This window comes from Dysidea avara, chromosome 15, assembly GCF_963678975.1.
Source record: "Dysidea avara chromosome 15, odDysAvar1.4, whole genome shotgun sequence".
Classification (NCBI taxonomy): domain Eukaryota; kingdom Metazoa; phylum Porifera; class Demospongiae; order Dictyoceratida; family Dysideidae; genus Dysidea; species Dysidea avara.
Window position 1 is genome coordinate 692984 of NC_089286.1, and position 13709 is coordinate 706692.

The 13709-nt window shown below is 38.3% G+C and overlaps 2 protein-coding genes across 2 annotated transcripts; both read left to right on the forward strand.

Annotated features, from left to right (window-relative positions):
• Positions 1-10844: 10844 nt before the first annotated feature.
• LOC136245949 (zinc finger MYM-type protein 1-like) lies at positions 10845-11954 on the forward strand. Its single transcript, XM_066037402.1, has one exon. The coding sequence runs from the start codon at positions 10845-10847 to the stop codon at positions 11952-11954; it is 1110 nt and encodes a 369-aa protein (XP_065893474.1).
• Positions 11955-12060: 106 nt separating this feature from the next.
• On the forward strand, positions 12061-12885 carry LOC136245950 (zinc finger MYM-type protein 1-like). The gene has a single exon (XM_066037403.1). It carries the CDS (start codon positions 12061-12063, stop codon positions 12883-12885), a length of 825 nt encoding a protein of 274 aa, XP_065893475.1.
• Positions 12886-13709: the final 824 nt, after the last annotated feature.

The window sequence follows — 13709 nt, forward strand, 5'->3', positions numbered from 1 at the left end:
CTTCTAACTGATCTTTCTACAGGGTGATTTGTTTGTAGCTGAACTATCTACAAGGTAATTTCTTCTAGCTGATCTCTCTACAGGGCGATTTGTTTGTAGCTGAATTCTGTACAAGTGATTTGTTTGCAGCTGAGCTCTTTACAGAATAGTTTCTTTGTAGCTGAACTCTCTACAGGGTGATTTGTTTGTAGCTGAAATCCCTACAAGGTAACTTCTTCTAGCTGATCTCTCTACAGGGTGATTTGTTTGTAGCTGAACTCTCTACAGGTGATTTGTTTGTAGCTGAACTCTACAAGGCGATACTTCTAGGTGATCTCTCTACAGGATTCCTTGTTTCTAACTGAACTCTCAACAGGGTGATCTGTTCATAGCTGAACTTTCTACTGGGTGATTTGTTTGCAGCTGAACTCTCTAAATGGTGGTTTCTTTGTAGCTGAACTCTCTACAATGTGACTTCTTCTAGCTGAACTCTCTACAAGGTGACTTGTTTCTAGCTGATCTCTCTACAGGGTGACTTGTTTCTAGCTGAACTCTCTACAGGTGATTTGTTTGTAGCTGAACTCTCTACATGGTGGTTTCGTTGTAGCTGAACTCTCTACAAGGTAACTTCTTCTAGCTGATCTTTTTCACTGCATATTTGTTTGTAGCTGAGTTCTCTACAGGGTGATTTGTTTGCAGCTGAACTCTCTACATGGGAGTTTCATTGTAGCTGAACTCTCTACAATGTGACTTCTTCTAGCTGAACTCTCTACAGGGTGACTTGTTTCTAGCTGAACTCTCTACAGGTGATTTGTTTGTAGCTGAACTCTCTACATGGGAGTTTCATTGTAGCTGAACTCTCTACAATGTGACTTCTTCTAGCTGAACTCTCTACAGGGTGACTTGTTTCTAGCTGAACTCTCTACAGGTGATTTGTTTGCAGCTGAACTCTCTAAAAGGTGACTTCTTCTAGCTGAACTCTCTACAGGATGATTTGTTTGCAGCTGGATTCTCTACGTGGTAGTTTCTTTGTAGCTGAACTCTCTACAATGTGACTTCTTCTAGCTGAACTCTCTACAGGGTGACTTGTTTCTAGCTGATCTCTCTACAGGGTGACTTGTTTCTAGCTGAATTCTCTACAGGTGATTTGTTTGCAGCTGAACTCTCTACATGGTGGTTTCTTTGTAGCTGAACTCTCTACAAGGTAACTTCTTCTAGCTGATCTCTCTACAGGCCGATTTGTTTGTAGCTGAACTCTCTACATGATGGTTTCTTTGTAGCTGAACTCTCTACAAGGTGATTTCTTCTATAGCTGATCTTTCTACAGGGTGATTTGTTTGTAGTTAAATTCTCTACACGATAGATTCTTTGTAGCTGAACTCTCTACAAGGTGATTTCTTCTATAGCTGATCTTTCTACAGGGTGATTTGTTTGTACCTGAACTATCTACATGATGGTTTCTTTGTAGCTGAACTCTCTACAAGGTAACTTCTTCTAGCTGATCTCTCTACAGGACAATTTGTTTGTACCTGAACTCTCACATGATTGTTTCTTTGAAGCTGAACTCTCTACGAGGTGATTTCTTCTAGCTGATCTTTCTACAGGGTGATTTGTTTGTAGCAGAACTCTCTACAAGGAAACTTCTTCTAGCTGATCTCTCTACAGGGAGATTTGTTTGTAGCTGAACTCTCTATACATGATTTGTTTGCGGCTGAATTCTCTACATGATGGTTTCTTTGTAGCTGAACTCTCTACAAGGTAACTTCTTCTAGCTGATCTCTTTACAGGGTGAATTGTTTGTAGCAGAACGATCTACAAGGTAACTTCTTCTTACTTATCTCTCTACAGGGTGATTTGTTTGTAGCTGAACTTTTTACAAGGAAACCTCTTTTAACTGAGCTCTGTACAGGGTGAATTGTTTGTAGCTGAACTATCTACAAGGTAACTTCTTCTAGCTGATCTCTCTACAGGATGATTTGTTTGTAGCTGAACTATCTACAAGGTAACTTCTTCTAGCTGATCTCTCTACAGGATGATTTGTTTGTAGCTGAACTATCTACAAGGTAACTTCTTCTAGCTGATCTCTCTACAGGGTGACCTGTTTGTAGCTGAATTCTGTATAGGTGATTTGTTTGCAGCTGAGCTCTTTACAGAATGGTTTCTTTGTAGCTGAACTCTCTACAAGGTAACTTCTTCTAGCTGATGTATCTACAGGGTCACTAGTTTGTAGCTGAATTCTCTACATGGTGGTTTCTTTGTAACTGAACTATCTACAAGGTGACATCTTCTAGCTGATCTTTCAACAGGGTGATTTGTTTGTATCTGAACTCTCTACAAGAAATCTTCTTCTAACTGATGTTTTAACAGGGTGAATTGTTTGTAGCTGAACTCTCTACAGGGTGATTTGTTTGTAGCTGATCTCTATACAGGTTACTTATTTCTAACTGATCTCTTTAATTCTGTTCAGGGTGACTGCTCTATTAGGATGACTGCTCTATTAGAGTATCTCGATCTCGCACTTGCTACACCAAGTTGGATTTCGTGTTATAACTCCGTGGATTTAAGTCTGATTCTTCTACACCATTGAAGAGCCTTTCTAAGATGATAACTCCATCTGTACAGCGATTTTAAAAGCATTACCCCAAGCGGTTTACCTGGTAGGCGTGGCAAGCATAATAATAATAATAAAATAAAAATATTAAAAATTAGCTAATCTCGATTGCGTAATTGTTATACACTGTTGATTTTTTCGCTGTATCTTCCTGGTTTTTAGCTCGATTTCTTTCAAACCACAAAAGGTTTGAGGTTCAATAGTTAACCTATTCACCCACCGATTTTCAGCTTCTTCCCATACGCGGTTTACCCTGTAGGCGTGACAACATATTGGTGTTATTTTTCGTGCATAATCGCTCATAACCCTTTGTCTGTTTATGGTATTCCAGCCAAAGTTGGTACCGAGATGCGCCTTTATACCCCCCCTTCTGTGTGCCAAATTTCAAGGCAATCGGATAACGCGTTCGAGTTTTATAGCAGTTTTTGTAAGTGTGCGACAAGAAAAAGAAAAATAAGAAGAAAAAGAAAAAAAAAACGAAGAAACTCAGCCAATTTTTGAAGTCGCATATCTCGGGAACGCGCGAAGCGATTTCGCTCAAATTTGGAATGTAGAGTGCTGCAGTTGGGGGCATGTCCACAGCAAAAATCGTCTTGTTTCATCAAGGAAGCACAGAGCTACGGAGGTGCGAAAATTGCGTTTTCTTTCTTCCTGTCAATATACTCACGGGTGTTACGCGCCGGCTTCTTGGGCCGCACGACACACTACCGTGTGTCTTGATGTATAGGGGTTTATAAAACAGCCATGCTTCGACAACAGGCATACTTACGACTTTGGGAAGCACGGAGGGTATGCTCAGTCTTCATAGAGGCAGCCACCCGGACATAGTTAATGTCATCATCAACCACCAGTACACCAATGCTGGAGCTAGAGTAATCTCCAAGTGATACCACTAGAAGATCAACATTGCCATGTGGTAGACTGTGATTTTTGCTAACAATACTGGCATTAAGTGACGCCTCCACAGTTATTACAGATCTAGGAGGGTAAAACCACTGAAGTACTTCACACTTATCAACAGACTCCTGCAAAAATAATTCCCAATACATATTTAGTTAATCATCACTTTGGGGCGGGCAGTCAGAAAGAGTTTAAATTGAAAATATGAAAATGCCCAAAACATGAATTGTATTATCTCTTTACAAAGACCACCTCTGTAAAAGACCATTTTTAAATAACTTAGTTTAAGACCACTTTTTTGTATATTGTCAGTGGTGGATTGATTAGTTGGCCATTGCTAGTGCTTCTGCAGTAATCACGCAGCTATGTTCTGTAGTTAAGTACAGTACAAGTACAAAATCCACCAATACTAAATACCCCAATCATTTTATTTAAAGATGGTCTTCAGAGGTGGTCTTTGTAAAGAGGTACCTATTAAAAATGGTTTATTTTATGTTTTGGCCACTTTCGGTTTTTCGGCTTTAGTTTTCAATTTCAACTGTATCCAATTGCCCTTTTGGGGCAGGTCATATCTGTAAAAGGTGTCACAAAGGTATTTTGATGGTGGTTTCTGGAAGGTAACTATATGGATATGTGTGAAGATATGATAATTAATAATTGTAAGAAAAAAATCAAACCTCATTCGCAATTGGTACTATGAAAAGCACTGTTGCAGAACATAGCATGTGTCTGTGCCATAAAGCTAACTAACAAATCAGGATGCCATATACAGTTTTGTGGTTTTGTCTTTGCTCTCGTATACAATTAATGAAGGTAACGTTGATCTGTGCTATTGTAAAGCTCTCAAATAATTCCTATATGTACCATGATATTCATGGAACAGTGCATGTTGAATGTGTCACTTATATGTCACTGGTTCTTTAAATAGTTGCTATATGCAATATCTGCTGTTGCACATCTCCACATTATGAGACCAAACCTTAAAAAGTAGTCCATTAATGCACTATGTATAAACAGTACTTTTTTACATATTATTATGTACATTGATTTGTGCTACAGAAGGATATCACCGTGTTTAGGAGACAAGTTCTAAAGAAGTTGTTAGACTTTGTAATAGTGTAAGTTAAGGAGCAGTACTTATCATAGTCACAGTATCAGTGCGGTATTGTGCTCTATTGCTAATTATATAAATTTCAACCATCAAATTTGAAATGATTTCTAATCATTGAATTAAACTACAGTATTACATATGGTTTGGATCATTTTGGTGAACCATAAACATGTACGCATAATATTTTAGAGCAGAAACATATATCTGTATTATCAGAATATTAGGGTAATAATTTACTATATATCTGGATTTTCTTAGGATATTTGGTTCAGGCTATCCAGATAGTAAAATTGCTATCTAGAACTATGTACTCACAGCAAACTTGTATTCTTGCATATGTGTTTGCTCACATACACTTATCTTGGTATCACATAGAAAATTAATTGTTTATATTCCCCCAGGGATTGCCCAGTCAGAGAAGCAAAAGAGAGAGTACATGTTGGCTGTAAAGATCAGAAAAATCTACATATGGCAAATGAAACAGAACATATGGCAAACAATGATGGCAGCTTTCAATTTGCTGATGGAAATTCCTCAATCACATGTAGTTATAGATTGTTCACATAACAATTGTGACCTGTCAATGGAAAACAACAGTGATGCACATACTGAAACAGATGAATACCATGTCAGAACCGATGACGCAGATGATAATATTCAAACACCAGCTCATGCAATACCAAATGATGCTGAACACATGATTAGACATACAAACAAGCATAATATTCGCAACAATTTGGTTTGCACAATTTGTAATAGGCAATACAAAGACAAGCAGAGTTTGCATAGACATATCACACGTGACCATCCTGAAATACAACTTTCTGGCCAAATTAAATGCCAGGAAGAGTCATGTGCAGATATTTACATCAACTACGAGAACATTTAACAACCATACATAATATTCATTTTGAAAAAGAAATGAAGGTATTTGAATATTACTCAGGTTAGTTTGTGTTACCTAAACCGTGAAATTGTATGCATATTGTAGTAAAGATTAATTGGTCTCGATTAATATTATATAATTTTAACTTGAACTATTCAACATGGTAAAAAGATGATAGCTATTCTATTTATTGTTTCATTTTAAGATTGTCATTCAGTTTCAGTTGCAGTACTCTATAACATAATATGCTATCTTGTGATAATTTACAAACCCTAATTTGATTGTTAATATTTCATGTGTTGTATCTGTAAACTATTAGGCATGAAACATCTGAATTATGTTTTATATGCATATAGACTTCTGTAGATGGAAAGATGAATTTGAAGAATGCAATGGGATAAACTATATAAAATCAACTGGCAGTAAAGTGATAAACAATGAAAGTGTTGAGTAGTATTATTGTAACAAAACTGGATTCTTTAATACAGTTAGTAGTGGAAAGAGGTCATTAAAATCTCAAGGCTCTTGTAAACTGAATGCATACTGCACAGTTAGCTTAACTGTGAGGAAAACAGTTGATCATGAAGGAACCGTTGAGGTGGAAATCTGTAGTACACACTATAAGCACACAGTATCCCTCGGACATCTACGTATTCCTAAATCAAAACGCATTGAGATAGCTAAAAAACTAACAGACTGGGTTACGATTGATTGAATACTGGATGATGTGAGAGACAATGTTTGTGTTGATGAAAAACGGTCCCACATCATGACAAAAAGGGATATCTTCAATATTGAAAGGGCTTTTTCTTTAAGATCTGTTGAAAGACATTCAGATGATGCTACAAGTGTAGCGATGCTGATGGAAGAAATGAAACAGAGTGACAAAGAGTCTCCTGTGTTGTTTTACAAGCAACAGGGAGTAGTTCTACCAGCTTATAATTATCTAAACAAGAACGACTTTGTGATGGTATTACAAACACCATACCAAGCACACGTAATGAAGGAGTTTGGCAATAACATAGTGTGCATTGATTCCATCTTCAAAACAACAGGATATGAGTTTACATTAATCACTGTCACGGTAATTGATGAATTTGGCCAAGAAGCCGGCGCGCAACACCCATGAGTATATTGACAGGAAGAAAGAAAATGCAATTTTCACACCTCCGTAGCTCTGTGCTGCCTTGATGGAACAAGTGATTTTAACTGTGGACACGTACTCCAACTTTAGCACTCCACATTCCAAATTTGAGCGAAATCACTTCAAGCGTTCCTGAGATATGCTACTTCAAAAATTGGCTTAGTTTCTTCATTTTTATTCCTTCTTATTTTTCTTCCTCTTGTCGCACACTTACTAAAACTGCTATAAAACGCAAATGCCATATCCGATTGCCTTGAAATTTGGCACACAGAAGGGGGGTATAAAGGCACATCTCGGTACCAACTTTGGCTGGAATACGATAAACAGGCAAAGAGTTATGAGCGATTATTCACAAAAAATAACACCAATATGTTGTCACGCCTACAGGGTAAACCGCGTATGGGAAGATGATGAAAATCGGTGGGTGAATAGGTTAACAATTGAACCTCAAACCTTTTGTGATTTGAAAGAAATCAAGCTAAAAACCAGGAAGATACAACGAAAAAACCAACAGTGTGTAACAATTATGCAATCGAGATTAGCTAATAAAAAAACGACTATTTGTCATGCCTACCAGAAAAACCGCTTGGGGTAATGCTTTGAAAATCACTGTACAGATGGAGTAATCATCTTAGAAAGGCTCTTAAATGGTGTAGAAGAATCAAACTTAAAGCCACAGAGTTACAACACGAAATCCAACTTGGTGCAGCAAGTGCGAGATCGAGATACTCTAATAGAGCAGTCACCCTGAAGGGAATTCAAGAGATCAGCTAGAAACAAGTAACCTGTATAGAGATAGCTACAAACAAGTCACCCTGTAGAGAGATCAGCTACAAACAATCCACCCTGTAGAAAGATCAGCTAGAAGAAGTTACCTTGTAGGGAGTTCAACTACGGAAAGAGATAGTTCAGCTAGAAGAAATCATCTTGTAGAGATCAGCTACAAAGAAACCACAATGTAGAGAGTTCAGCTACAAACAAATCACCCTGTAGAGAGATCAGCTAGAAGAAGCTACCTTGTAGAGAGTTCAGCTACAAAGAAACCATCATGTAGAGAGTTCAGCTACAAACAAATTGCCCTGTAGAGAGATCAGCTAGAAGAAGTTACCTTGTAGAGAGTTCAGCTACAAAGAAACCATCATGTAGAGAGTTCGCTGCAAACAAATCACCTGTAGAGAGTTCAGCTACAAACAAATCTCCCTGTAGAGAGATCAGCTAGAAGAAGTTTCCTCAGCTACAAACAAATCACTCTGTAGAATGATCAGCTAGAAGAAGTAACCTTGTAGAGAGTTCAGTTACAAAGAAACCACCATGTAGAGAGTTCAGCTACAAACTAGTGACGTTGTAGAGACATCAGCTAGTAGAAGGTACCTTGTAGAGAGTTCAGCTACAAACAATTCACCCTGTTCAGAGATCAGTTAGAAGTTATATTGTAGAGAGTTCAGCTACAAACAAATCACCCTGTAGCAAGACCAGCTAGAAGAAGTTACCTTGTAGAGAGTTCAGTTACAAAGAAACCACCATGTAGAGAATTCAGCTACAAACTAGTGACCCTGTAGAGACATCAGCTTGAAGAAGTTACCTTGTAGAAAATTCAACTACAAAGAAACCATTCTGTAAAGAGCTCAGCTGCAAACAAATCACCTATACAGAAATCAGCTACAAACAAATCACCCTGTAGAGAGATCAGCCAGAAGAAGTTACTTTGTAGATAGTTCAGCTACAAACAAATCACTCTGTAGAGAGATCAGCTAGAAGAAGTCACCTTGTAGATAGTTCAGCTACAAACAAATCATCCTGTAGAGAGATCAGCTAGAAGAAGCTACCTTGTAGATAGTTCAGCTACAAACAAATCACCCTGTAGAAAGATTAGATAGAAGAAGTCACCTTGTAGAGAGGTCAGCTACAAAGAAACCACCATGTAGAGAGTTCAGCTGCAAACAAATCACCCTGTAAAAAATTCAGCTACAAACTAATCACCCTGTAGAACGATCAGCTAGAAGAAGTCACCCTGTAGAGAGTTCAGTTACAAAGAAACCACCATGTAGAGAGTTCAGCTACAAACTAGTGACCTTGTAGAGACATCAGCTAGTAGAAGTTACCTTGTAGAGAGTTCAGCTAAAAACAATTCACCCTGTTCAGAGATCAGTTAGAAGAAGTTTTCTTGTAGAGAGTTCAGCTACAAACAAATCACTCTGTAGAAAGATCAGCTAGAAGAAGTTACCTTGCAGAGAGTTCAGTTACAAAGAAACCACCATGTAGAGAATTCAGCTACAAACTAGTGACCCTGTAGAGACATCAGCTAACACCAGTGCTAAGTACTGGAGCAACAAAGGAAAAACAGCTGAGCTACAACAATAGCCTCTATCACACTTTATCACTGCTAGTACTCGTGTATCGTAAGTGTATTAGTGCAAGCGCTAGTTTGTTAACTTGTAAGGAAGAGCAGTATCAGCAGTTGTAACTTGATAGTGGTGTCTCCAGTATTGCAAGAGATGGATAATTCCTGGATTATTGTTTAAAAGTTGTTTCCAGCTCAGTGCGTGAGTCCAGTCCGCGAGTCCAGTCCGCGAAATACATGTTTCTATGTCTAGTATGTCATGCTGTACTGATGCAGGCATTATTCTGTTTGTCACAAGGTTGACCAGGTTTAACTCTGAAGTATCTTCATTCTCCGATATAATGAAGGGGTTTGATTTTGCCACCACAATCTTCAGCCTTACAGCTTACTCTTGTTGTGTGGTTTTGGCTGAAGAATGCTGATGGTGCTTCTTTGCTCTAGTTTTTGTAATGTTCAGCATCTGTTCAGTCTCTCCAGCAAGCCTTGTGAGTTCTGGTGAACTCAGACAGTACTTCAGCAATCCTTGACGATCAGTTGTTATGCCTGAAATGTCACCATCACCTTTAAGTACTTTGTTTAGATGCTCCTGGGCTTGATCTGGGCCAATGGATGTGGATGCAATGGGATTTGTGTTGACAACAAACTCTCCACTTTTCAGATCATTCCATATGTGTGGATGGCTGGTCTCTAGTTCGTACATATGTGCTATGTGATCTGGAATATTCTGGGCATGAATGCAAAGAAAAGTAGACACACATTTTTTCTATAGAAGTAAGATGCAAAAACCAGTTACAGTCCCGAGTACCTCTCATGAACTGAAGCAAGTTGCTGACTTGCTTCATGTATGAACGAGCCCATCTGTACATAGGATACTTGTCATTCTTCTGATCGAATTCTTCCAACCGCTTTTCCAGTTCCAGGGTGCTAATCAAACTGACTAGTTGGCAATGTGCTTCAGTGACATCAAGCCCATTACTATAAGCTTCCCATACTGTTTCCATTGAAGACAAAAATTTTTGATGCACAGTAGGGTTTTCTTCAAAAAATGCTTCGACCCACAAGTCAAAGAGAACTTGCAGAGAGATTTGATGTGCATCGAGCGCTCGGTTGTGGTGTTTACCATTTAGTATTTGAGCCACTGTTACGCTGCTGTAGAGGTCAGCTTCAATCTAGTGATGTGCGATATATCGAGAGAGAAAAACGAAATCTCGATAAATTTTAGGATATCGCATCACAATACGGTATCGGTATTTTATTACATTACTTCGATAAAGTATCGTGTAGGCGATAATTTTCAATACTTACCGTCATAGGTCAGTATTATCGAATACAAGTCACCATCATCCTTACGATTTTCTCTAGCTTATCAAGATGAATAAATCACCACCATCGTTCGGCTATCTTCATTGCATGCTGCATGCCGAAGCGCACGTCTAGACAAACACGTTGCCTTAGCGTTACGTCACAAGTGCGCGAAAGTAATGGAGTCAGGCACGGAATCTGATGTTGAAGACCTACAACTTTTGCCAGCTGCAAGAAGCCACCAAACCACAGCGAATGAAAAAGAAGCTAAGAAAGAAGAAAGTGCAGTATGGTTATCATAGGCGACTCTCACATGGCCCCCCCTGCTAAATTTTAGTACCTCCATCCTAGCTATATATTCAATACACCCACAACATATAAACAAACTCTGCATGCATAGACAAGTCAACTACAATGCTTTGTTACTTAAAACTTACATTAATACTTCCCCAAGCACCACGATACCAACAAGATGGTCCATAATTTAATACTCCAAGAAATACTAGCTTGAACAAATCGATTGTGGGATTTAATTAATAATTAATAACTGATTGTGGGATTGTTGCTTTTATGGCCAGTGGTATACAAAGTTCTCGTGATCCGTTTTTAATTCATCGCTCTGAGGTAGATAACCCAAGCAGCTCAGACTCTGAGGATGGTTATCCTACGTCGACACATTCGTCATCTCGTCTTAATTCAGAGTTAGTTTCAGACAGTGAAAGTATCCGAACCAGTATTAGTGAAGACTCTGTTAGTGTAAGTGGAGTTTCACCACCTTGTCCAAGAGTAAGTAATAGCACAGGTACTGTACCAACTGTAGATTTAAACCCCACCAATGACCCATCATTACCCTTTCCTAGTAGCGAGCGGGAAAAACAAGTGAGAATTAGGGATGGACTCTACCAACCCCAGTTACCTAATTACAGATCTACACTTCACAATGGTAGGAAAAGATGTTTTTTACCAAGGTGGTACAGATCACATAATTGGCTGGAATACTCACCAATTACGGACAAAATGTACTGTTTTATATGTCGTGCATTTGGACACACAGTTCCCGGTACTTCAGGTAAATTGGATACAGCATTCACAACAGTCGGTACTCAAAGGCAGAGGTGGAAAAAAGCTACCACTCTTTTATCAAAACATCAGAGCTCACTTGTACATAAGCAGTCAGCATTGTCTTATGCAGAATTGCTCACATCAATTCCTATTAATCATCAATTAGACCAAGCCAGTGCTAAAAGTTCCTCTAGATTGCAAAAACAAGAAACTAATAGAGAGATACTGCATCGTATTATTGATGTTATTTTACTGCTTGTCAAAACTGGACATCCCTTACGTGTTCATCGAGAAAATAATGAATCTCACAACAGAGGTTTGTTTTTGGAGATAACACAGCTTTTACCTAAATATGATGGACTTTTGAAAGCACATTTTGAAGATGGACCACGGAATGCAAGATACACCTCTATGACTATTCAAAATGATTTAATATCTGCTATTTATCACAACATGATTTCACTCCTAAAGGAAGAATTTTCAGGAATTGTTTATTTTAGCATCATGATGGATGAAGCCAGCGACTTAAGTCACAAAGAGCAGGTTTCAATAGTAGTACGGTATGTTGATTCACAATATGTGATTCAAGAACGACTAGTAGATGTTGAGTCCTACTGACAGCACTACTGCAGAGGCACTGTTTCAAATATTGTTGAAAGGTTTATCAAAAGTTGGATTGACAACTGACAATTTAGTTGGTCAATGTTATGACGGGGCCAGCAAAATGCGGGGCATACATGCTGGAGTTCAGGCTAAGGTTAAGGAAATTCAACCCAGGGCCATATACTGTCACTGTTATGCACATTGTGTTAACCTAGTGTTGGTAGAAGCAACTTCTAGTAACCAATGCTGTAGAAATTTTTTTGGAGTAATACAGAATCTTTATACCTTTATTGAAGCCAGTCCTCACAGACACAGCACACTTGTGGCATTTATGAAGGAGTTAAGTTCAAAGCCTCATGTTAAAACCCTTAAAAAACTATCTGACACAAGGTGGGCATGCAGAAGTGATGCAGTTCAGGCAGTGTATGAAAATTTTGAAGCCATTGTGAAATCATTAGAAGAAATTCAAGACAACTGTCACGATGGTCGAATCAGTGCAGAAGCATGTGGGCTTAAATTTTCTATTCTCAAATTTGATTTTTTTTTTCTTTGTCTTTTTGTTTTGAAAGACCTACTATTCAAAAGTCGTACTGTCAGTGATTACCTCCAAAGAGAGGATATTGACATTGTTAGTGCATTGCAAGTTGTTGATACCACAGTTAAAACTATTGGAGATATGAGAAATGAAACAAAATTTAAAGAGTATTATGACAAAGCTGTCGAATTTGCTAGGGAAAAAAATGTGGAAGTGTTGGAGCCTAGACGCAGAAAGGTTAGCCGTCGTATAGATGAAAATTGGCAGAATGAATACTCTTCATCATATGAAGAAAGCTTACGTGTCGGATTCTATTATGAGGTACTGGATATTATATTGAATGAGTTTAACTACAGGTTCAACCAAGAATCAAGGATATTTTTAAGCTTTCTCGGAGTTACAATTGTGTAAAATTGCTTCAGATTCTAAATTTGATCAAATTGCAAGTCACTTTTCATTGGATGCTGTTACGTTAACCCTTTAAGGACCAAAAATTGTGTGCATAGTCTACCCTGAAAGCCCACACGTTTTATGATTATTGTGCAATTAGTGTTTTAAAAAATATAATAAGTTTATAGCATTGACAAAGCCCCTACAAATGCTCAATTGTATAACAAATTATACTAAAAGACTCGCCTGACAATAATAAACAACATTATCTAACTTACCAAAGTGTAGAACCAATGTCTTAAAAGCACTAAGGTGAGTTTCAAACACCTACACGCGACCGATTTCTTCGTGACACAATCAATAAAAACAGTCCGCCATTTTAGATTTTTAAAACCGCATCACGTGATCTTGTATATCAAATTATTCGCCTCTAAATAGTGAGCACTCTGAGCTTTAGAGTAAGCGATCTATTGTCGGACACCATCTATAATCGGACACGTTTTCTCAGAAACTACTAAGCCGAATCATCTGAACTTTGGTGTGGAGAAACCTTACACTTAGGCTAATAATGCACTAAAAGATAAGCCTGCTAGCTTTTGTGGTTCCTTTGTTACAGCCGATTAAAGTGACTGTCCGAAAACCTCTAATATCGGAAGTTTACCTCTTTTATCGGACACCGCCTAGCAATCACTCACTAAAAAACGAAAATCCCCACAACCACCACCATCTATTAGGGTAAGCCATGCACTTTCAAAGTAGTCATAGTTATTTCCTTTCCTTCATTCATAAGCGGAGCTACAATCGTAAATGTTCGGGTGTGTCGTGACCTCAATAATCGGACGCCT

Bases quoted from the DNA above. Each gene is read 5' to 3' on its own strand.
- LOC136245949 (XM_066037402.1), top strand. From the start codon at position 10,845: ATGGCCAGTGGTATACAAAGTTCTCGTGATCCGTTTTTAATTCATCGC.
- LOC136245950 (XM_066037403.1), top strand. From the start codon at position 12,061: ATGCGGGGCATACATGCTGGAGTTCAGGCTAAGGTTAAGGAAATTCAA.